The sequence below is a fragment of the Seriola dumerili genome, unplaced genomic scaffold, assembly GCF_002260705.1.
Source record: "Seriola dumerili isolate Sdu_G_001 unplaced genomic scaffold, Sdu_1.0 BDQW01000111.1, whole genome shotgun sequence".
Lineage (NCBI taxonomy): Eukaryota > Metazoa > Chordata > Actinopteri > Carangiformes > Carangidae > Seriola > Seriola dumerili.
In genome coordinates, this window is record NW_019174366.1 from 2,062,819 (window position 1) to 2,087,025 (window position 24,207).

The following is a 24,207-nucleotide window of genomic DNA, read 5'->3' on the forward strand; positions in this document are numbered from 1 at the left end:
CTTACATCTTGTTTTATATCAGTTAACAGCAGTGTCCTCCGTCCCCTCTGACCAGGAGTCAGGCCCCCGCGGTCACATGACACGCCAGGAGGTGCAGGGCATGTCGCCGTTCACCCGCAACGAGGGTCGAGCGAAGCTGCTGGCCAAAAACCGTCAGACGTTCATCCTGCAGACCACCAAGCTGACCCGCATCGCCCGGCGGGTCTGTGAGGACATCCTGCAGCCTCGCCGTGCGGCACGACGACCCTACGCCTCCATCAACGCCAACGCCGTCAAGGCTGAGTGTATGTACACACACCCCCCACAGAGCTCTCAGCTGCTGTGTCTTGAATAATGTAGTGACTGTTTTAAATGACACAGACCAGGTGTGTGACAGGACGTGTGTGTTTCCTCAGGTATGATCCGTCTGCCCAAAGCCACAAAAACTCCTCTGAAGAGCAAAGTGGTGCCTCGACAGTCACTGGCCGCCATTGTGAAGGATTTAGGTGAGAACACGTCATGTGACCATCACTGCTCTCCACAAACTGCTTCTTCTTCCTCTGATCATCTCCTGTTGTGTCCCTGCAGCCATCTCTGCTCCTCTGAAACTGAAGGCATCCAGAGGACCCCCAACCCCCATCAACAGGAACCAGGCCAGCCAGCCCCGAGTGGGCCAGAGCCTGCTGGGAAAGAGAGGCTTTGACAGCGTCAGTACTCCTCACACACACACACACACACACACACACACACACACACACACACACACACACAGTACACAGAAATGTGAAATTTTGATGTGTCTTCTCTCCTTTCTCTCTCTCTCTCTCTCTCTCTCCCTCTCTCTCTCTCTCTCTCTCTCTCGCTCTCTCTCCCTCCCCCTCTCTGGCCTTTGAGTGATTAACTGTCTTGGTGTTTTATTGACTCACAGGCTTCAGGGGTGCCCTACCCAGCCAATGGGAGGCCGTACACCTCAGGTATGAGAACCACTTCCCAGTCGGTCATCAAGCGGCAGAAGGTGAGCCAGGGCGAGGCTCCCAACCCCGTGGTGTTTGTGGCTACGAAGGACACCAGGTACGTCTCACTGTCTCATTCTTGAAGCAACAGATGCAGGTGAAAAGAAAGAAAGCAGGTCCAGATCATCAGTTATAATAACATTGTACTCACCAAATTCATTTCTGCCACCTGTGAAAACAGCGACGTCACTAAACAGTAGTCTGAGCCACCTGTTTGAGAGCTGCTTCTGACCTGGTCTGGGGTCAACAGCTGGTCAACTAACATCCAAACAGTTCACTTCATAAAAACTAATCAGCTGAAATAAACTCATCACTGTTTGAGCTCATATCCCAGATGCATAAAACTCAGTGTAGATTCATGACTGAAACTACGTGTTGCACATAACCAGAAACATACACACACATTCTTTTCAGCAGGATTATAAAGCCATGTGTACGCATGGTTCCACTTTATAAATCTCACTCATTGAGAACTCGGGCGCATGTGCACGAGCCTCATTTCCACTCCCACGATCAGCCATCAATAATCAGTCAGTTTGTCTCCACCACAAGTGATCAGACACAGAGAAGGAAGAGGAGAAAAAGAATTTCACTGATTGTGAAACAGGTACAAACGTTCATCACTTTACTTTAGTACAATTACTCTAATGTAAAGTTTATTGGGACCAGAGAGTCTTAATGAGGCTCCAACACTGTGATCAGTCAATATTCTAATAGTATGAAACAGTTACAGAATGACTCACAGTGGAGAATAAGAACATTAAACGATGCTGAAGGAAACATTGAGCACAAACATTAGTTGTTTATGATTGTTCAATTGTTATAGTTGTGTAAACAGTAAAACTTATAATCATGATAACGAATGAAGCTCCGTGAAGTCCGTTATTTTATTTTGTGTTAAATTACGTGTCTCTGATTTAGTATTTCCACTTCACTGTAACATGGATCACTTTGGAAAACCCTGTGAATATCCTGTGTTTATGAATACCACTTCATGTGTACGCATGGTTTTTGTGTGTACGCATCATTTATGCATCTGACCCCTGGTCTTAGAGCTGTCCACCACAGAGACAGGTATTAGTACCCAGTGTGATCAAACTCCTGCAGCTCCTCCTCTGTGCCTTGTTGATGTGTAGCTTCATGTCTCTCTCTCTCTCTCTCTCTCTCTCTCTCTCTCTCAGGGCTCTGAGGAAACATCTGACCCAGTCAGAGATGCGCCGGGCGGCAAGGAAACCTCACCTCCTGGTCAGGATCAAGCTGCCGCCTCCCCCCCGCTCCCTGGCCATGCCCCTGCTCCCATCCAGCACCAGCGAACCCATCGTCCTGGAGGACTGAAGGGGAGGATGATGGACGGGGGGGTCTTTTATCAGGACACGGGGTCAGGGGGGGGGAGTTGGGGAGGGTCTGTGCTCAGGCCGTCAGTTACAGGCAGCACAGTTCGCCATACCAGTAGTTTTTTTATTTCCCTCTTTTCAGTGTCATTTTTCTTTAGTCCTCTGTTGCTTCCCAAAAGTTGATGTGTCCAACACACACACACACACACACACACACACACACACACACACACACACACACACACACACACACACACACACATACACTTAAATGACTGTACATTTCCATCATGTAGAATGAGCAGACACACACATCACACACTGACACTCTGGGCTTCGTAGTATTTTATTCCAGATCCTGAATCATTTTCTCCCTTTTTAAAGCCGCCTGTTTTTAAATGTGTAATTTAAATCAAGATATTTCTCATCCTAAAACAATGGTGATAAAGCACACTGTTCCTCCATGTCGCTATCTTTGTGTAAATATATGCATCATTTACGGGGTGACACCCACAGTGTGTGAGGAGGTGGAGGAAGGAGACCACATGAGACACCTGTAGCAGGTAGACGGTCTAATTTGATTTGAGGTGAAGATTCACTCAGACGCTGTTCCACTCTGTTCAGGCAGGAAGAATCTGATGTGTTTGATCCGTCTGCCGCCATTTTACTCTGTAACTTTCCCATCATCAGTGAGGAGCCTGTTACAGAGCTTCATCCTATCTGTGTCCCCCATCGTATGGAAGTTCCTCAGTGTCAGAAATAGGGAGTGAGCACAAAACAACTCGAGAGGTGTGGAAGTCGAGGTTTGGGACAGATGTGAGTACAGAACAGGATTAAACGCAGAGTGTGCTCCATGTTCTGAGTCGGTGAGAGACTGGACTGTTAGATCTAAGTAATGTCTTCTGTTTCTACCACTTATTTTCCTCTACTAAAGTTAGCATGCTAACTAGCTAGCCCAGGCCAATCCCGTCTTATAAGGGGAACTTTGAGATAGTGAAGCACTGTAGCATCCAGTCTGTATTCTAACCGTCACCTCTACCACAAAAAAACACTTTTGGCAGCAGAGAAAACTCGCATACATCACCTTTAAATGAATAATAAGTCATAATGTTCAGATTTATTTTGTAATTGATCAATAGATTAATCATTTCAGTTCTGATCAGGTTATTTTCCTGCATTCAAAAGGCCTTATTGTCTCTTTAGCCTCAACTGAATCTTGAAAATGATTAACTGTCGTCAAACAAGTGAAAAATGTCGAACAGTGAGATGTTTAAAGTCAGGATTATGGTGCGTTTACTGACTCCAGAGGTTGATCATGACTTCACAGTTCAGATTTGTTTTGTGCTCACTTGATAGTTTTGTGACTATTAAACTTCCACACCGCGTCCTCCTTCATGACGCATCACAGTGGGTTTTTTAATGCATTTCCTGTCGCTTGAACGCCACAGTCACCTTCACCCGAACCCCGACGAGTCTGAACAGTCTGGAGCCAGAGGGGGGGGGGGGGGGGTCTGTAGGTTCACAGTGTAGGAAGGACCATGTTGTGTTTGATGACATTCAAATGACTGTGGTTACCCGTGGAGTTACTGGCGGTGATGAGAGAACACGTTTGGCTTTGAGGTGACTATGAATCTGCACAAGTCCAAACTGTGTGAAGCCATAATGTGGAAAAGCCCTGAGGTGATGTTAGACTCAAGTCCCAGCATCTCTGACAGTGTAGTGTTTGTTTGGTCTGAATGAAGCTGACGCGGTTATGTCACTGCTCAGTCGATGAAAGTCTGTTAATGAAGCAGCAATATGTAAATGTACGGAAGACAATTAGGGCCAAAAATGAGTTCTGAAATTAAAAAAAAAATGAAAGAGTCTGAGGTTTAAGTTTTTCTCCAAATGTTGATTCATTCAGAACTTTTTTTTTCACATGGCCTTAACTCTCTTCTGTAAATGTTGATGATGCAGAAGAGAAGCGACGTTTCTGATTGGTTGACCATGTGAAAGGAATCTAGCTGTCTCGACATGTGCTTTCATTTGCTTTGTTTGTTTTAGTTCCCCCTGTTTATACCATTATGAAAGGGTAAGTACTTAAAGGAAGTTGTTAATTGGATAATTATAATTCCTGTGTCCCTCAGCCACAGCAGTGAGAGGTTACACTGGGTTTATAAGCAAGTCTGGTCCCAATGTGGGCTTTGTAATATTTCTCAAAAAAAAGAAAGAAATTGAAGTGTTGAATTTGTAGCAAATACTAATCTGTGTAAAGTGAAACTGGCATATTGGAACTTTTTTACATCTAAAATGTGTAATTCTGCTCCATGACTGTGGAGATGGCTCTAACAGGCTACTGTACATGTGAAACATTGCTCTCCTTCATTGGGGTGGGGGTGGGCTGGTTGTTTGAACCAGGGGCGACATTGAAAAGGGAGGGGTGCTGATTTTTGTATGGTGGAGAGACAAACATGCTACAATTGAAAGTTTTTCTCAAGTGTTTTTTATTCCAATGTCTCTGTATCCTTTAATGTATCTTGATAAGAAAAGAAATAAAGAATTTTTTTTTCTTTGTGGTCAATGAGAGGTTTTTCTTGACTGTGTTGACCAGAGTCCATGTCCTCTCCAGGTCTGAGTACTAACTATTTCCTAAATTAATTAATTCTGCTAATTTTAGACGGAAGTCTTGTACATCTGCTTTATTCTAAGAGAAAGTTTAATAATTGGGGGGGGGGGGCGTGTATATCTGTGTTTGTTGATAAAGACCTGGTTTTTGTTTATTTTAGTGAATCATAACACCATTACCAATGGGTTTTACTGTTAATATCATGGGAGTTCTCCCAGCAGTCTAGGCCTATAGCAGTATAACTATAAGCTTTATCAGAGGACAGTTTGAAGTCTGATCTTACATGTAGAGAGGGGGCTCTGCCTCCCTGTGAATGTGACAGCTGTGGGCCAGGGGTTTCACCTGGGGCTGTTCCACCTTGACAGACTTTGACTGTGTCTTAAATAGGTCTAAATCCATCTGTTGCACAAAGCAATTTAGTGTCTTAAACCGGACTGTGGTACAATGAATTCTGGGTAAATTAAGACTTTCTTCATAATAAAAACAAATGGACAAATAAGAAACAGCATCCAACCTCTCAGCTCTGTTTCCCCCAGTCTTTTGGAAGAATTCATAAGTTACAAGGACGTTTTATTTGAAGAGTGAAACAGTAAAAAGAAAATCTAATTTGGAAAAAAAAAATGGCTGCAGTCTCTAAAAAACTCCATAACAATGTTAGCAAACCACATATTATGAGCCATGTTTCCCGGTTTTTTGCTGTTGGGAGCTGCTGGTCAGCGCAGGTGTCATTGATTGTTACCATGGTAACAGTGATCTTATGCCTGAGTTAGCCTGTGGTTAAGGTGTCTAATGTTTCTGTCTTGTATTAGACTGATCGGTGACCAAAAAATTAAGACCGACATAATATACTAACTGACCAGTCCTGACGATAATTGGCTCAAAAATGTGGGTTTAACAATATTTAATCAAGCTGTGGGTGGTTTCTAATGGAAGTTCATGTATCGTCAGATCCGGGGGGGGGCTCAGACAAAGAAGCCCATCAAATCACCAATTCAATCATCATTCATCTTTCCTGGGGCGGTCCTGGTGAGAACCAGCTTCATCAGTGCGTTTAATGGTTTTTACAACTGCACTTGAAGATTCATTCAAAGTTCTGACTGAGCTTCATGTCTTACAGTAAAGGATGGGCTGTTGTTTCTCTTTACTTTGCTGAGCAGTTGGATCAGTACCGTTGTCCAATAGGGCTATTCACTGTTTACTAACACTACCATGACACAACACAACTGATGGCCTCAAACACATTCAGAAGGCAAGAAATTCCACTAATTAACTTTTGGTGAGGCACACATGTTGATTGAAAAGCATTGCAGGTGACAACCTCAGGAAGCTGTTTATATATTTATTTGTTGTATCCAGTCTCTCATCTGTACGAGGCCACATCACTGTGTCTACATCACACCTGATGTCTCCCCCTCTGAGACGCAGAGGGAAAGCTCTCTTGTCCTGCCTCCCCCAGGCCCGACCAGCCTCAGGTGTGCCGTCCTCACTGCCAGCAACAGACACCTGTTCTCCCTCCTGGATGTCTTGTGTTACAGATGCCAGGCAGCAGCTGAGACCTATGTGCTTGTGTGTACTTTTCATAATAAAAGGATGCCTGACATTATTAAGAAACAGGTCTGTGGCTGATTTACTTCATGAATAATGTTCATGTCTGTATGAGCCACATGCAGTAAGAAGTCTGCTCCTCATCTTGTGGAAAAGGAGAGAGAGTCATTCAATTGTAAATATAATATTAATATAACTCATTTCAAAGAAAATGCATCTTTGGATTAAGGACAGAACTTTCTTATCAGCTGAGCTCAGCTCACACGTTCAGGCCAGACAGATCTTCAGATCACGGACACGTTCAGCTCTAGTTCTACTGAGCGTTTACTTTCACTTTACCGACAAAACAACACGTGACAGGCACGAGAAGAAGGAAAACATTTAGCCTGTTTGTAATGAAGCAGCTGAAAGGTCCGGGTCCCCTGACAGCCTCTCAGGTCTATTTTAAATTACTTTTATCTTAATCTGAAAATCTCCTGCAGGATGTGCACAGCTGTTGATTAGGTAACAGGTTAAATGACACAGAGAAAGAGTTTTTTTTTTCTCACAGGGAGCAGATGATCTGGATCCTTCTGCTCGTCGGCCTGAGCTCCTCTGTCTGTGGTGAGTAGTGCTGCAACCCACAAGTGTTTCATTATCAAGGAGCCCAAACTGGACCTTCTTTAACTTCTTGTTTTGTTCAACCAACAGCCCAAAACCAAACAATGATAATAATAATAATAATAATAATGATAAACTTTGCTCATATAGTACCTTCAGAACACAGTTACAAAGTTCTTTACAAGAGAGAAGAAGATTAACGAACAATAAAACTCAGTTTTTAACTTTTCAAAACAGATTTTTAAAAGAGTTTAAAGGTTTTACAGCATTGGGGAGGAGATATAAGAGAAAAGTGCAACAATGAGGTAAATTGAGATGAAACGGTCTAAAATGATTAAATTAGTCAATACAATAAGAAGCAGGTGAGTTATTTAATATAATAATAGACTGAAGAAATGAGAAGTAGATTCAGACCCTGAGCTCTGAGAAAGCTCGCCTATAAAAACATGTCTTTATCAGGGATTTAAAAGAGGCTGAAGGACTCGCCACTCTGATCTCCTCATTAACTGTCTTATTACAAAGACAAGCAGCTCATCTGCCCATATTATATATATATATCATATCATTATATATATCTTCAAATGTGTAGCATTGTTGCATTAACAATGACTGAAACAACCGATTATCAGCATAGTCGATAATTCTTTCTATTAACTTATCGATTGATTGACTAATAGCTGCAGTTGGAGTGGTTAGTGTTGTGTTTAAGGCCCTGTAAATTTGAGCCTTTGTAAACATGACAAGCACACGCTGTGAAATCTAAATCAGCTCAGACTGCGGCACTTTGAAACTGAGAGTAAATCATATTACTGCTCAGATATAACGAGCAGAGCCTCTTTGTTGTGAAATATTTCTACATGAACAGTCAGTTCCTGTTTCAGACTGAAACTGATGTCAGTGAACCCCTCATCATGTCTTGCTCTCCTCTACAGGGGTGTTTGGAGTTAAGATGCCTCTGAACCTCTGTCAGGCAGAGGAGCACGACAACATCATCATCAGATGGGACATTCAGACCAAAGCCGACCTGTCCCTCGCCAACCTCGTCTGTTTTCTCCTGTCGAAGCCTCTTAAGGTTTTGTATCAGACGATAGACGGTGTCGAGGATCCAGAGTCTCAGCATCAGCAGTTTGCAGGACGGGCTCATTGTGACAGAGACGCTCTCAGAGAGGGACGAGTCACGCTTCACGTGTCCAGAGTCACAGCTCAAGACTCAGGAAACTACTGGTGTTATCTGGCTGCTAATTATGACAGCGCCAGGAAGCGCTGGTCGGTGGAGGCCTCTGGTACGTCATCACACCTCGGACCGACTGAGTCTGGTCCCGCTGCACTGCACTGATATACACATAAGACTGTCTTCCTTTACACCCACAGAGCATTTGGTCTTGAGCGTGACTCAGACCTCACATGGAGAGAGCGGTGATGTTTCCCTGACCTCACCAAAGCTAACTGAAGGTGGGCCAACATGTTGCAGTAGTAATTTGATTATGGTGCAGCTCAGTTTATTTATTTATCTATTCATTTTGCAGACATAGTGAAAAACTGAGGAGCAGGAACTTTTCATGACACACAAAATTCAATATGAATCCAATGCAGCTAATTTCACTTCGTCCAAGTGATTCTTGTTCTTCTCAACTTGCCGAACCCGTGTAAATATTCTTGTGTGTGTGTGTGTGTGTGTGTGTGTGTGTGTGTGTGTGTGTGTGTGTGTGTGCATGCATGATAGGCTGTTCTAATGAGAGTTGATCGTATACAATAATAATAATAATAATAATTATGTGGTAATAGTGGCAACGTACATGTACACATATGTACAGACTGTATAATAATAGTAACAATAATAATAATGTAACATAATAAAATACAATAATAATATGAATATTATGATATAAATTATGATTATGAATTTATGATAACATAATCAGGATGATAATTATAATATTCATGTAGTAAGGGTGGGGGAGGGGCCGCACCAAAACGCCAGGGGTGCAGGTAAGGGGGCCCCAGCCCAAACACCCAGCATGGGCCCCCTGCAATCGGGGGCCCATGCAGCAGACAGCTGGGGCGGTCTGGCAGGGGCCCTTCCCCTCCTCTTTCCTCCAATCAGGGGTTTACAAATTGGGTGGATAGATTTTTATTTAGAGGAATGTTATATCTCTTTTCTGTGTAAATGTTCTCGATGTGGTGGTTGAACACCAATGAGTCGATGCAGCAGATGTCAGATACAAACATTGGTTTTCTGTCTTTTTGCAGGTACAGACGACACCGCAGGAGATCCAGTGAAGGAAGCAGTCAGATCAGAGTATTGGAGACAAGTTAGAATTGCTTTTGGACTTGCAAACGTTGCAGTTCTAATATTTGCAGGTCTAGTGTGTCTACTATGTGCAGCGACAGAGTTCATTCATTGTGACAGAGGACGGTATGTCTGCTTCTTTTGTTTTGTGTGTTATGATTTTTATGTTGTGACAGATTTGTTTGAATTTACTTGTGTCTCATATCAACCCACAGGTCAAGACCAAGTTTGAGGTCCTGATAAAAACCAGCACTGAGAAGGAACCGCTCCCCATGTGAGCGGACATCTGGCCTCAGTTAGTTCAAATTCACAGATATAGTTCTGGGCATTGAACCTGTAGCACTCAAACCCAGAATGACCAATTCCTCATTTGAAGCTGTTGTGAATGTATTGAGCTATATTTTCTTGTTATTTCTGTTTTTAAACTGTTTTTAAAACCACAAAAATATTAGTTTTTCCTTCTGAAATGCACGTTTTAGCTTAAAGACAAATTGTGATGCTATTATTTCCTAAAATGTTAAAGTGTATTATTTATGTTATTTACTTTTTAAATTTGTTGTGACAGTAGGAGCATGTATGAATTGTATTAGACACATCTGTTATAGTTGGTTGTCAAAATCTCTAAATCAACGACAGACTTGAGATCAGCTTTAGAAATACAGTCTTTAAGTATTTGTTTTAAACAATAAAATGTGACTTGTTTGGTCTAGACTTAGTCTCTGGCCTGGACCTGGACCTTTTTTCCTCCAACAGTGTTTTACAGATGTGTTACAGATGGCTGGTGTTTGTTGAAATCTCTTCTTTTTTCTTGAGACTTTAGTATTTATTTTAATATGACCTCTGAGGGTTTTAATTATATAAAATAATTATGCCGTAGTAGTTTATAGTGGAGCTTACCAGGGCCCCAACATATAGAGGGCCCTTATGAAGCCTGGAATTAAAGCAGTGTTTTTATCTGTAATTTCAAAATTCGACATCAGCACGATATGTAAACTATTACAGTTGGCTGAATCAATAGTCTCAAAAACAGTATTAGAGCTTCTGAGATAAAGGACCAGGCGAAGTGATGTCTGCTGGAGACAGTTTTTGTTGTGAGTTGTGTGTGTATAGCAACATTTTACATATGAACAGGCATCAGGCATCATCATAGTAAATAGTTCATCAGAATTAGCAGATGTTTAAAACAACCAAAGGAAAATTTTAAATAAATAAATAAAATATAATATTTAGTATATTGTATACTGCTTGCTTACATTATGATGTTTTCAGACTACATACACCTTAAATTTGTACTGTTCACTCCGCCCTGATACAAAGCCACCGCTACTCTGTACTTCCTGTCTGAGGGAGGGCATCGCCCTGGCGTGAGAATCAAGTCTTGTTCATGTTAAATCCATTGGTTTGGCCTCGATCAATAATCGATGTTGTTTGCTGTTTACCGCCCGTTATACAGTGGGCTTTAAATGCAACTCTGAGTCCTGCCACATCCAGAAATACTCGGATGACACAGCTATTGTGGCGCGTATCAGGAGCAGGCAGGAAGAGGAGTACAGGGATCTGACGATGGCCTTCAGTGAATGGAGCAACAAGAACTGCCTCCTTCTGAACACCTCCAAGACCAAGGAGACGGTCATGGACTTTCAGGGTCAGTCAACATTCGAGGGAAGGACATTGAGGTGGTACACACTTATAAATACCTAGGTGTTCACCTGGACAGTAAACTGGACTGGTCCCTGAACATGGATGCCATCTACCTGAAGGGGCAGAGCTGGCTCTTTTTCCTCAGGAGGCTCAGGTCCTTTGACGTCTGCAGTGAAATGCTGCACATGTTTTCAGAGAGGTTCAGGAGATCCTTTGTTCCCACTGCCATCAGGCTATACAACACCTCAGCCACAGGAAGTGGACTAATCTAATTATTGTTGTTTATTTATTATTAAATGTTATTGTTATTATTATTGTTATTATTATTATCATCATCAATGAGCTAATGGACACATGAATTTCCCCTAGAGAATAAATAAAGTATCTATCTATCTATCTATCTATCTATCTATCTATCTATCTATCTATCTGTAGGCAGACACACACAGCAGAGGTGGGTTCAAACAGTGGCCTTGTGACCTTATTAGGTCTTATAATACATCCATGCTTAGTTTTTACAGTATAGTACATTTTACAGCACATTTACCCCTTTTATCATGACTAACAGTAAATCGTTTCTTTTCAAATGCTTTATTATACAAAACATTTTCCATTTTATCTTATTAAAACAATTAAACATTGAAATTGGAGGAAACAATCATAGCTTATTTATTCATTTTTACATAGTAAAATATGAACAATACATACAAATAATATGAATACAATAAAAGGAAATAAATGCCACATAAAAATAAGGACGATGAAACAAAAATAATGAACACACGTATTTCGAAAGGACCAAAGGACTGACAGTAAATACTTTACACTAACTGTATACAAATGCATGAACGCACCAGCACACAGATGTAAGCCAGCTGCTAATCTGATTGGATGCCCCAGACGCCCCTCTGACGTCAGCTCGAGCACACCTGATGCTCATTGATCCTGAAGGCGGGAGCTAAGAACCGGTTTAAAAGACAAACGCAGACAACCGTTGCGTCGCTTGTGACTCCATAACAGAGCGGGAGTGTTAGGGTCCCTGCCGCTTCACAAACACACGGTTTTACTGTAGCTCAGCGGGTCCTCTGGTTGTCAGAGCGGTCTACAGACTGTTTCCCGCCGGGGCTGAAGTCACAACAAGCAGCTGTTCACCTGCCGGCGGCCATGTTCGAGGTGAGAGGACCGGTTTTACTTCATTCAGCAGACGATGCTCTTTACTTAAACTGCTTTTCACAACGTCCTGTAGCTAGTTCCTGTTCACTGTCAGTGTTGTTACAGGTAACATTACACCTGTTTTAGACAAGTGAGAGTGTAGGTCAATCCAGTCACACTTGTCATATTTTAAACGATTCGATGAATTGATTAGGTTGATACTTACGGTTTTTTTCTTCTTGGTTACCATTGTAAAAATGTGACGCATTCAGTTTTATATAATTATAACTCGACCATCTAGGTTTTAAAATCTTCTGACAAAACACTTCATGCATTTTATTTTGCTTGGATTTTATTTTCAAATCCATAGCTATTTTGATTATGAATCATTATCTGTGACACCACAAAATTAATTGTATTTTAAAGTGAAAATTGATGTAATGGATAAACTTACCAAAAGCCCTGCAGGCAGTTTGAACTCTAGGAGATATCTTTACCTTAAAATGTGGAACACAGCAAGTGCTGTGACGTAATGCATTGTGGGATTGTTGGCAGGCATTTTTTTGTTCCATTGTGTAACCTTTTTAAGGGTCATATATACAATGACTAAATCTCAACTTCAGCTGTGGATGAAGGCTGTAAAATGAGCACCAGAAACCCATTGAGCTGAAATCACTGCAACAAGTTAAAGAAGCCTTGTCAGGTGACGAGGCAGGGCTTTACTGAAATCTGAAACTTTATTTTTTCAGACCAGTAGTGACGACTTGTTCCTGCCTTCCTGCCAAGATGAGGAGCTGGTTGACAACCTGCTGTCCACTGAGGATTTGGATGGCGATAGCAGTGGTGTAGGAGGATGCAGCCTCTCCCTGGCTAAGGCCCTCCTTCCCCTGGTAGAGTCCTCCTCCCCTCCCCTCATCCCCTGGGTCTGCTCCACCCGCTACAAGACGGAGCTCTGCACCAGCTACTCCGCTACTGGGTTCTGCAAGTACGCAGAGCGCTGCCAGTTCGCCCACGGCCTCAACGAGCTCCACGTTCCCTTCCGCCACCCAAAGTACAAGACGGAGTTGTGTCGTAGCTATCACACGACTGGCTACTGTTACTATGGCAGCCGCTGCCTGTTTGTCCACAGCCCCACTGAGCAGCGGCCTGCCCTACGCCGCCGCAGGAACATCCCCTGCCGCACCTTCCGCTCCTTTGGCGTTTGTCCCTTTGGTACTCGCTGTAACTTCCTGCACGTCGAGGGTGGAGACATTAACGGCAGTCTGGAGTCTCCCGACGTTGGCGAGGAAAAGACTCCATCCAATCTCAGCCACCAGCTCCAACCACAGACCAAGGAGTGGAGGCCTCGAGGAGCTCTGTGCCGCACCTTCAGCTCCTTCGGGTTTTGCCTTTACGGCACACGCTGTCGCTTCCAGCACGGCCTCCCCAGCAAGATCAAAACGCCAGACCAGCATCAAGGAAGAGCCCTCCGCCCTCAGCCATCTCTCAGCAGTTCAGGTTTACCTTCCCCCACCTCCCCCTTCACCTCAACCTCGTCGAACTCTTCAACCTCCTCCTCTCCTCCATCTACCTCTCCTCTGGCCACCCCGCCTGCAGAGGTCACGGCCCACAATGCCTTCACCTTCTCCAGCCAGCACCTGAGTGACCTGCTGCTGCCGCTGGCCCTCCACCTGCAGCAGCTGGAGAGCAGCAAGGCCCAGGAGATCTGGGACAACAGGGCGGTCTAACTGCATGTGGTTGTAGTCTGAACCAGCATCAGCACTGAACAGCACAGCTCAATTAAATATTTTATTTTTATTTTTTTTTATAACCTTTCCTTCCCAAGGACATTTTATTTTTATTTCAAATTTTTTTTTAAATTTGCAGTTGTTTGACTGTCTGTCAGCAGGTCAAGCAGGCCTTGAACTGTTCAGTTCTACTTCAGACATCTCTATTTCTGGACCTTGTCAATGCCTCCAGGTTCAGCTATGAGTGTAATTTTTTTATTTTTTTTTTTTTAAACTATTGTACATACTTTATTAATAAACTTAGTAAAGAGATGTCTGACATCAGCATCATGAATAAACAATTTTAATCTCTAACCCTCTTGTGTTTTTAATGCAAGTCAGCTTTGTAGGTTTTCAGCACTGTTTTATACTTGACATCTGCTTGTGCAACAAGGTGACAGTGCTGTTGTTGGAGGTTGAGGCAACAAGACTTTTAACGACAAAGGTGAAAACCAAGATAACTGGGGCAACTAGCAGCAAAATGGACTCTGTACTTACAGTGAGGTTTTAATACTGTGCTGTGTCCCTCTCCTGTTTCAATATGACAAAGTCCAGCTCCCTTAGTGTTTTCCCAGTGTGGTGTGGAAGAACTTGACTGGTCTGCACAGCCCTTGGTCAGAACTGGAACATGGCCTGTGATCTAAGGCTGAACAGCAAAATTCAACATCTAGATTTTAGCCTGAACCAAGAGGTGTTGAGGCTATTGTTGCAGCGCATTAATGATCGTCTTGAAATGAGAGATTCCAGTTGATCACTATTTTAATCATTTTCCACTAGACTGACCAGCAGTGATAAACATTTCCCTTTTTAATTCTTGGGTGCCGTTGCATGTAAATCATACATCCCTCCATCCAAGAGGGCGGACCGCCTGTGTTTAACAAACTGATCAGTGCACTTAATTTAGTCATGCCGACGTGCCGCTTGTTACATAGTGGAAAGGGCGGGCAAACTCTCTCGAATGGAGGCGACACATTGCGCTGATGTACAATGGATAATCTGATATCGCAGTATGGATCACATTTAACACCACTGACTTAACTGTAGCACTGAATACTGTTCATAGGGCCCAGAAACCAACTCACCCTCTGTGTACCAAGCCGGCACAACTGTGCGGGCGAATATTTGGAGTGCACCCTAAGTCTAATGCTCTCCCGCCGACCAATCATTCGCCTTCTCCTCCTGGTGCGTCACCGCTAGTAGTAGTATATGGGAAAATGTCAACATATAGCGTCGTTAGCCGGAGTTAAAGTGGATGTGGTGCGGTTTTACTCGAACTAATTTCACTTAAATTAATATTAAAAATAAATATCGGATTTGTCCACCTCACCATATTTTATTTTTCACTATACTGTTGCCTTAATTTGAAGAGTCCGACGGATGTGTTGCTTTCTCATGTTTGCTAACATGCTAACTTGGCACCGTGTGTAGAGAAGCAGCTCCGCCGATGTAAACTTTCATTCTGACTGAACGGTGTTGAGCCTTTAGCCGTCCTCGCTAAGAAGGTAAAGTTTAATTCAAATATTAAATTGCATCGCATTTTCTCTGCAGTTTTTAGACTATTTATTAGCGTAGCATCTTCACGTTAGGTGACTGTTGCTAGCTACAACCGGTGATGGGCCATACCTAATTGAGTTGTTTCCCACTGATTTACTTTCATCTAAATCATACAACAGATATTTATATACCAAACAGTGTTAGTGGTCCTTACGTCATGGTTAGTCAACTTCCACTATACTTTTAAATGGTCTATTCCAGGCGATAGACAGAGCCCAGACTTCATTGTGCTAGCATGCTATACAAAGAGTATGGTCCCGGAGAGGGAAAGTGTGTCTATTGAAAATGTGCTAATGGCCGTCATTAATATGTAACGGTACACGGATACATCAGAAGTCAAGATATTTAAATTTGGGATTCAGCTGATCCTCGACTCAGTTTGGATGAAATCTAGAGCAGCTGTAGGAGTGTAGTCGTATGGAGCCAGCTATCTTCTGGAAGTCCAGTACGGAGTTTGCTAGTCTGGTCTTAGACGATGTAAAAGTAATTAGAAACTGTCAAGAGTATCAACGTACGGTGTTTTTCCTGGTCAGTTTTCAGTGGTCGCTGAGCATGGCGGACCGGGAGGAGCGCCGCTTCGCCGAGATCTCCCGAGAGTCTGTCAAATTCATGGCCGAGAGTACAGGCGTGGAGCTCGGCGACGATGTGGCGGGTCTGCTGGCCGAGGACGTTTGTTACCGGCTTCGGGAGGCGACACAGGTCAGTGCCGCCTCGCTGCATGGATAGTGTGCATTGTCAGGTGTTCACAAAAATGTACAGGCAATATTCTCTGAACCTTTGGGTGTGTTAGTCTGAAACGGGGGAGCTACCGGAATTCGCGAGCCACATGTTGGAGACCCCTGACCAACAACACTGATGTCATGTTGTCATTGTGTTGTTTTGTGCCACACAGAGCAGCTCACAGTTCATGAGACACGCCAAGAGGAGGAAGCTGACGGTGGAGGACTTCAACAGAGCTCTGCACTGGAGCAATGTGGAGGTTAGAGTTGCCATGTTCACAGTAACACCCTCCAGTCAGCAGCAAGTCAGCACAGTCAGACTGACCTAACATGAACAGGCTGCAGTTTTCTCTGCCTTCAAACTGTTTCATGTCTGTATGTTGAGCAGGCAGTTTGTGGCTACGGGGCCCAGGATGCTCTGCCTTTCCGTTCAGTGAAGGAAGGAGAGCTGTTCTTCATCGAGGATCGGGACATCAACCTGGTCGAATTGGCTCTGGCCACCAACATTCCCAAAGGCTGTGCTGAGACCATGGTACGAGGTACGACCCGCTGCGCCGTTACAAACTACAGACACAAGTCCATATCCCTGGTCTTTGGATCAGAAGGTTTATATTGCTTAGAAGTTATTTCTCCTGTCTTCTCTTCACATCAGTGAATGTGTCGTATCTGGATGGGAAAGGCAACCTGGAGCCTCAGGGGACCGGTAAGGCTCTACCACACTGTGACTATACACTTGTCCACACAGCCTGAACAGCTTGTCAGCAGCAGCTACAGTTGCTGTAGTTATGAAGAAAGTGAAACGCGAGCTGTAACGTAGGAAAAGAAAGCTGATAAACATATTGACCAACCAAATATTGAACTGTTCCTTTAATGATTTCTGCCTCTGATGAGTGTATCGGTGTCGCTCTGCTGGTTCTGACCTCACTGTTGACCTGCCTCAGTTCCCACCGCAGTGCAGTCTCTGTCAGACGACCTGTTGAAGTACTACCAGCAGATCACACGGGCCATCCTGGGAGAGGACCCCCACCTGATGAAGGTAACTTGCTGCTGAACACAGCCTCACATCCTGTGTGGATAAACAGTGTGTTACTCAAACTTTTGTCTTGTGTGTGTTTCAGGTGGCTCTGCTGGACCTCCAGTCCAACTCCAAGATCGCCGCCCTGCTGCCGTATTTTGTTTATGTCATCAGTGGGGTGAGTTTTCCAGATGCACCAGTCCAACTTTTTATACCGGTCCTGATCTGTCAGCTCAGTGTATCTGCTGCTGCTGCTGACGATAATGGTAATCTTTATTTATAGAGCACTTTTCAAAATCCACGTTACAAAGTGTTTGACAAAGGCGGGAAAATAAGATAGACAAGACATAAAATCAACAGGTTTCAAAGAGAAGAAAACGGATAAAACAATTAAAACAATCAGGTGTATAAAAACCAATAGAGTCATTTTAAGAGACAAGAAACACTTCAAGGGAACGTAAAACCAGGAAAAGCTAAGAAGAGACCTTTTAATGTGATCAAATTTTTTATTTTATTTAAAAAAACGACAGCAAAAAAAACATCAACTCTTGCATATTTCTATAAATTTAGACATGAATTCTTTTAACATAACATACAAACATGCCGCTCTTATTTATCCATGTACATCATGGCATTCAGCAGCTGCATGACAAAAGGTTTGTAGAAGAGGTCACAGATCAAACTGCTGCTTGTCTTGTAGATGTATCCTTCGTCTTTTGAGGCCACCGTCTAAAATAAAAAAAAAAATAAAAAAAAACTTTTTAGGTAAAATACTGCTAGTGTGTGTGAGTGTTTTTCTGTTTCTCCCTGTGTTGATCTTGTGGGTGTGTCTGTCCAGGTGAAGTCAGTGAGCCACGACCTGGAGCAGCTCAACAGGCTCCTCCACATGGTGAAGAGCCTGGTCCAGAACCCCTACCTGTACCTGGGCTCGTACGTCCGCAGCCTGGTCTCCAGCGTCATGTACTGCATCCTGGAGCCGCTCGCCGCCTCCATCAACCCGCTCAACGACCACTGGACTCTGAGGGACTACGCCGCCCTGCTGCTCAGCCATATCTTCTGGTGAGCAGATCACAGCTGGAGTTGATCCAACAGCTTCAGATGTTAGAGGAGCAAATCATCAGTAGATGGGATCCTGTTACCTCAGTAATACCACTAATATTTTACAATATGTGACCATTTAATTCACAATATTTCACCTTTTTTTACCTGTGAGATGTACTCATCACAGCCTCTAACAGTATTTTGCCCTTTACATTGCACTGAAACTCTTTACTGACACTTTTACAACACTATTTAGTGTTGCTGCATATAAAGTGTTTTTATCTGTGGAGGAGACCAGAGCTGAAACAATGAGGTGATTCATTGATTAGCTTGTCAACAGGAAATTAATCAGCAACTATTTTTATATGTTTATTCATTTAAATCATTTTTTGAAGCACCAGTCTCAAGCTTTCACTGGTTCCAGTCTCTCAGTTGGGAGGATTTGAACAGAATCTGTGGGTTGTCGACTGTTAGTTTAACAACTTTAGACTTAAGTGAAAAAGATTGGGGCATTTATTCACACTTCCTGATTATTTTAAACACAAAGCAATAAATGAATCAGCAGATGAATCAATGATGAAGATGATCATTAGTTACAGCTGGATCAGACTCACTGGTGAGCCCTGAATTCTCAATATAAAACCAGAATCTCCCCTTAGTTTGTTTTGTGTTGACTCCAGACTTTATGGACAGTATTACTGAATTGAACTGTCAGAACTGAATGTGTTTTGCTTCTCTCCACCTGCTGAATGTCTGATGAAAGTCCAGTATTGATCCTCCTTGTGCACATGTGTTTTCCTACAGGACTCACGGTGATCTGGTGAGTGGTCTCTACCATCAGATCCTGCTGTCGCTGCAGAAGGTTCTGTCTGATCCAGTGAGACCGCTCTGCTCCCACTACGGAGCCGTGGTGGGGCTCCATGCTCTGGGATGGAAAGTACGTTCACTGCCTCCGTGTGTGTGTGTATGTGTGTGTGCATGTGCGTGTGTGTGTGTGCGCGCTGTATCAGCTGTATACTACTAACCTGGTAAGGTTGTGATATGATTGCTGTCATTGTTGTATGACTCAGTCATAAAAAAGTAAATACTTAGACAAAAGGAAGCTGCTGGTTTTACTTCAGGCACATTCACACAGAGCCAAGGACATAGTTAAAATGCCTTTATTGTGTTGGGACATATCAGAGTGAAATATGGAACAAAGAAATCCCAAAAATGTGAAAAACGCAGAGCGGTTTCGAGCACCACATCCCAGCTCAGTGAACGCAGCACCTTTAAGAGCACCTTGTATTTACCAGGAGATTTACCACGGCACGACCGAGAGCAGCCGCTATTTCCCTTTGTATACAAAAATAAATGTTGAAATATAAAACACTTCCTGCGCTAGTTGTCCTAACAATCCTCCATATTAAAGCCTTACATACTGAACATGTTGAATTCTTACTGCTGGAGCCCTCCAGTGTAACATGTTGCCACATTGCTGACATTTTGCCAACGGCTAACGTTACACTATTTACCAGAGTTCAGTTCTTCTTCCCTGCTCTAAAACAGTGGCTGCACAGCGTAACTTCCTGTGTGGGTTACTGCTTCAGAGCAGAGAGGAAGAATTGATTTCTGGGAAAACTTCTGTTTTATCTGATTTTGAAATGATAAAGTTGATTAATAAAATATGTAGTATCAGATCGATGCAGAGACTCTTGTACTCTCTGGTACCTGATGCTGTATTTTACCATATTGTCTGGTGCTGGAATCAGTATTGGACCAACTCTACTTGTGGGTTTGTTTTATGGGTCAAACCTAAAAGTGAGCATCAGTCGTCTTGGCCAGTTTACAATTAAACAGTAAAGAGTAGCTGTGTTGCACCGAACACAATTCAAATGGAAATATCCTTGTCGTCTTGTCCATCCTTTTATACATGTTTCTGCAAAATTCAATGTGAAATATTCTGTATCTTTGTAAACTACAGACTTGCTCCATCTGACGCCTCCATTTCACTGCTGTAAATATTTTTTGTATATTGTCTTCAGTGCTGGCTGTAAACCGTGGGGTCAGACGATCATGAATTGGAGTCAAAAACTGTTTTCTGCTCAGTGTCTGAGAATAATCTGATATAACGTGTGTGTGTGTGTGTGTGTGTGTATTCGTGTGTGTGTTCTGTCGTTGACAGGCTGTGGAGAGAGTTCTGTTTCCACACCTTCCTGCCTACTGGGCCAACCTGCAGGCCGTGTTAGACGACTACTCTGTGTCCAACGCTCAGGTCAAAGCAGACGGACACAAGGTGTACGGAGCCATCCTGGTCAGTACTGCGGAGACACCTGGGATATCACACAAGTCGTCGTTGTTGGTCGTCTCATTAAAGTTCACCAGAGGAAATGTCACTGAGTCAGATTGAATATTCACGAATGTGCCAGTGACATTATTGTCCTCAGGGCGGCGCTAGACAAAAAGAAAAAAATCTTTTGGGGACCATGAAGTAGATTTCATGGTCAGAGATCTACCTGTCAGACCAATCAGCTGACAGACTGGAACCGCACCAAAAGTCTCTCTCCTGCCTCCAGTTAGTTCAGAACTCAGCAGCTCGACTTCTTAGTGGTTTTAACAGACGCCATCACATCATCCTGGTCCTCGCCTCCCTTCATTGGCTCCCTGTTGTTTTTAGAATTGGTTTTAAAATTTTACTGATCAGCGAGCTACATAACAGAACTATTAACCCCATACGAGCCAGTACGCAGCCGTAGATCCTCAGGCCGGTCCTTCTGGTCGTTCCAAAGTCAAGGCTTAAATCTTAAGGTGACCGTGCTTCTGTCGTCAGGACCCCTCGGCCGGAGCAGATGAGGCAGAGTCTGACTTGTTTTAAATCGCCTCTTAAAACTCATTTTTATAGTCTTGCTTTTATGTGAAGACGTCTTTTTATTGCCTTTTTTAATCGTCTCAGTATCGCCCTTTAACTGCTTTAACTGTGTGTGCATGTGTGTTGTTATATGACATCTGCTCCCACCAATTGTCCTTATCTATACTGAAGCATGTTGTGTGAATGTCTGCTCTGCCTTTGACTCAATGCTTTTGATTTGTTTGTCAAAGCACTTTGGAAACTCTGTTTTTAAAGCTCTATATAAATACAGTTATTATTATTATGATGATGATGATGATGACGTCACATGACACGTTCTCCTCCCTGTGGCAGGTGGCAGTGGAGCGGCTGCTGAAGATGAAGGCTCTGTCCCTGTCTCAGCCGGCAGACGGAGGCTCCAGCGCTCAGACCAGCTCTGTGGGCGGAGCTATAGGTTACAGAGTGAGTTCCCCCGGCCTCAGCCCCCCTCCAGAGCCTCTGTCCGAGGCCACGCTAGGAATCGCCAGCCACCTTCAGGCGGGCGGGGCGGGCTGTCCCTGGGAGGAGTGGACCCCCGTCCCCCTCCCTGCCATGTACTGTGAGCTCTACTCCTTCTTCGGAGACAGCCTCGCCGTCAGGTTTAGTACTGGACCGGGGTTCGGCAGCTACCCCCCCTGCACCCCATCCCAGCTCAGTGATACCAGGAAGGAGCCTCCCGGCCCCGCCTCCAACCCCGACACCACCCGAAAAATGCCACAGCTGACTGCCAACCTCAACATCAGCCCCAGGCATGATGGGAGTCCTCGCACCGACCCGGCCCCGCCCAGCCTGGCGGCTACAGGATCAGGAAGGTAAAACAAACGGATCTGGTTTCAAACCAGATTATTCAGTTGGTGTTTGAACAGAGTGTTTCTGACTTTGTTTTCCTCCGTCAGGTCGCTGACCCGCTCCTCCTCCTCCGTGCAGCGCTCCAGATCTTCCTCTTCACGCTCGGGTCAGCGCTCGGCAGGTCTGTCCCGGGACGTCTTCCCTAAAGCTCGCTTCACCTCTCCTCAGACGGGACCCCCGGCCTTCTCCTTTCTCATTGGTGGCCGACAAATGGGCCGCCGCTGCCAAGGCCGCCGCCCCTTCCAGACCACTTTCGCCCCAACTCCACCTCTCTCTGCCATCCCACCACGTGCCTACGCCCACAAACTGCCCGTCATCGGCCGGGTGGGCAAACCTGTCCGCCGCTGGGCGTGTTCCCATTACTCCCTTCACCTGCCTCTGTAGAGAGGACGGACGGAGACAGACCTCAGACTGCAGCACTGCACAGCAGGGCTGCACTGCTACAAACATTATATTCATTTTTGTCATCCTGAAGTCTTCTGTGATGTTTTCAGAGTTGAACTGTAAAGATTCAGTTTTATTATCATAATAATCCACTGAGACAGTAAAGGTTCAGACTGACTTAAAGCCGCAATGTGGAGGAGTTAAAACAGTGAACTCCTCCACCCTCCACCCCCCGATGTGTGTGACCAGGAGACGATGTCAGCAGCTCAGACTGCACCAAACTCTTCACCGTCATCACCGGATTTATTCATTCATTTGAACGATGCTTCAATCACACAAAAAACATCTACACAGAGTTTAATGTGAAGTGATGCAGGTGTTGAAGTGAGAATACATGTGAGCTACTGAGATGATGTTCGTACAGGAAAAAAACCTGAAAATAACTAAAACACAAGCAGATAAAAATGTAACTTTAGACTCCATCCAGCTGTAACTGTAACAGCTGCAGTTTGAGGGAGACTAAACATGAATGAACACACTGCTAATTCAAATAGGCACAGTGTTAAAACGCTCAGTGTCAAACATCAGTTTCCCTTTTATTCTGTGAACTTGTTTCACAGTTTTCAGTTTTTTCTTTTCATGAGTTTCACATTGTTAAATATGTTTTTCTCTCCAGCTGTTTGGGAACTGAAACTTTTACTCATAAACTTTTCTCTTCTTCACTTGTAAAGGATTGAACTTTCTCAGCTGCCATAGTTTTGACTTAATCTTCCTCAGATAGTTTTAATCGCCGACCCTGGCGGTGTTTCTCTCACTCCTCATCTCAGGCTGCTGCTAATGATTGGTTCCTTTATTGATTCGTCTGTTGGTCATTTTTCATCCATCACTCATCAGAAGTTCAGTATTGACACTGAACTGACTAAACTCTTCACAGTGATGTAAAGAAACAAAGAACAGCAGCTGATTCTCATCTGAGAAACTGGAACCAACAAATATCCAACAAATCTGATTGATTTATGACTCCACTGATTAATTATCAAAACTGTTGATTAGTTTCCTGTTGGGCAGCTAATTGGCTGCTCAACTACTTATTTAAGCAGGAGACTTAGAGGAGAATTAGTTGAGGGGTCTTTTCTGTAACAGTTGCATCATTTTGGTGAATGGATGTGATGAGAGGAGCAGAATGTTTCAGTCTGAGCCTGAACCCTGTCAGACCTGAACCTCATGAACCGGATTCTACAAACAGAGAAAGAACACAGACTGATTTTAAGTGATGGAGGATATTTGTATTATCTGTGACTAAAGTCTTGAAACATGTAGAACATTCAGTCCTGAAAGGATTTGAACAAGTTTGTAAAATTTTCATAGAATAAAAATATCTGTTGTACATTTGAAATCTTCTTTTAATCCTCTTGAGTCCAGAAATGTCTGACTGACCTGTGTAATCCTGACCAGGTCTCAGTCTGTGACCCAGTCTGCCCAGTCTGTAGAGAACCAGCTACCAGCTCCTGTCCTCACTGGGACTGCTGGTCCAAGTGAACCGCCTGCTTCTCTCCCACCTGCTCTTCACTCTGTTGGGAGGGGTGGTGTTCACTGCTGAGCTCCGGGACGGAACTGATTTCACCTCATCACCGTTATTTGTCATTGTCACTCTGATCACTGATCAGCGTGGGTAATACACAGCAGGGGAGTTTATTAATGAATGAAAAACAGCTGATCACTCTGTCACTTATTGTTTTATCAGCGACATGTTAGAAAAGCTCATTAACAGCTGAAGTGGATGTACAGACCACCGTCACTGGATCACTGTGACACTGAAGAGAACTTAAAAACATGTAGATTCTGAACGAAGCT

The 24,207-nt window shown here is 43.8% G+C and overlaps 4 protein-coding genes across 7 annotated transcripts in view; all 4 read left to right on the forward strand.

Moving 5' to 3' along the window:
• mta2 (metastasis associated 1 family member 2) overlaps positions 1-2,340 on the forward strand; it is a 35,360-nt gene extending 33,020 nt beyond the window's left edge. The window contains exons 14-18 of one of the 2 annotated variants that reach the window (XM_022747810.1): positions 56-284; positions 396-485; positions 568-686; positions 908-1,050; positions 2,174-2,340. In XM_022747810.1, coding sequence (XP_022603531.1) covers positions 56-284; positions 396-485; positions 568-686; positions 908-1,050; positions 2,174-2,327 — 735 coding nt within the window. In that variant the 3' untranslated portion in view covers positions 2,328-2,340. The remainder of the gene's footprint in view (positions 1-55; positions 285-395; positions 486-567; positions 687-907; positions 1,051-2,173) is intronic. The other variant, XM_022747812.1, reaches the window with a different exon arrangement.
• A 4,181-nt stretch (positions 2,341-6,521) lies between these two features.
• Positions 6,522-10,031, forward strand: LOC111223612. Of its 2 annotated transcripts, XM_022747828.1 has the most exons (6): positions 6,522-6,913; positions 7,027-7,079; positions 8,009-8,359; positions 8,448-8,528; positions 9,327-9,492; positions 9,582-10,031. In XM_022747828.1, exons 2-6 carry the CDS (start codon positions 7,034-7,036, stop codon positions 9,604-9,606), a joined length of 669 nt encoding a protein of 222 aa, XP_022603549.1. In that variant the 5' UTR covers positions 6,522-6,913; positions 7,027-7,033; the 3' UTR covers positions 9,607-10,031. The 2 variants fall into 2 exon arrangements, with proteins under 2 accessions (XP_022603549.1, XP_022603550.1); XM_022747829.1 differs by having other exon boundaries at positions 6,522-7,079.
• A 2,140-nt stretch (positions 10,032-12,171) lies between these two features.
• Positions 12,172-13,886, forward strand: LOC111223585 (mRNA decay activator protein ZFP36L2-like). The gene is made up of 2 exons (XM_022747790.1): positions 12,172-12,180; positions 12,909-13,886. Exons 1-2 carry the CDS (start codon positions 12,172-12,174, stop codon positions 13,884-13,886), a joined length of 987 nt encoding a protein of 328 aa, XP_022603511.1.
• A 1,256-nt stretch (positions 13,887-15,142) lies between these two features.
• Positions 15,143-23,717, forward strand: taf6l (TATA-box binding protein associated factor 6 like). 2 transcript variants are annotated; one of them, XM_022747815.1, is made up of 12 exons: positions 15,143-15,427; positions 16,013-16,178; positions 16,372-16,458; positions 16,587-16,737; positions 16,851-16,901; positions 17,140-17,234; positions 17,317-17,391; positions 18,052-18,272; positions 19,059-19,191; positions 20,419-20,547; positions 21,436-21,932; positions 22,017-23,717. In XM_022747815.1, exons 2-12 carry the CDS (start codon positions 16,032-16,034, stop codon positions 22,351-22,353), a joined length of 1,923 nt encoding a protein of 640 aa, XP_022603536.1. In that variant the 5' UTR covers positions 15,143-15,427; positions 16,013-16,031; the 3' UTR covers positions 22,354-23,717. The 2 variants fall into 2 exon arrangements, with proteins under 2 accessions (XP_022603536.1, XP_022603537.1); XM_022747816.1 differs by lacking the exon at positions 16,851-16,901.
• Positions 23,718-24,207: the final 490 nt, after the last annotated feature.

What these genes read in the sequence shown, in the direction of transcription:
- taf6l (XM_022747815.1), top strand. Translation starts at nt 16,032, where the DNA reads ATGGCGGACCGGGAGGAGCGCCGCTTCGCCGAGATCTCCCGAGAGTCT. An exon ending in GGCTTCGGGAGGCGACACAG is followed by an intron (nt 16,179 to 16,371) that starts GTCAGTGCCGCC and finishes TGTGCCACACAG; the next exon opens with AGCAGCTCACAGTTCATGAG. An exon ending in CCTGGAGCCTCAGGGGACCG is followed by an intron (nt 16,902 to 17,139) that starts GTAAGGCTCTAC and finishes GACCTGCCTCAG; the next exon opens with TTCCCACCGCAGTGCAGTCT.
- LOC111223612 (XM_022747829.1), top strand. Translation starts at nt 7,034, where the DNA reads ATGATCTGGATCCTTCTGCTCGTCGGCCTGAGCTCCTCTGTCTGTG. An exon ending in CCTGAGCTCCTCTGTCTGTG is followed by an intron (nt 7,080 to 8,008) that starts GTGAGTAGTGCT and finishes TCTCCTCTACAG; the next exon opens with GGGTGTTTGGAGTTAAGATG. An exon ending in ATTCATTGTGACAGAGGACG is followed by an intron (nt 9,493 to 9,581) that starts GTATGTCTGCTT and finishes ATCAACCCACAG; the next exon opens with GTCAAGACCAAGTTTGAGGT.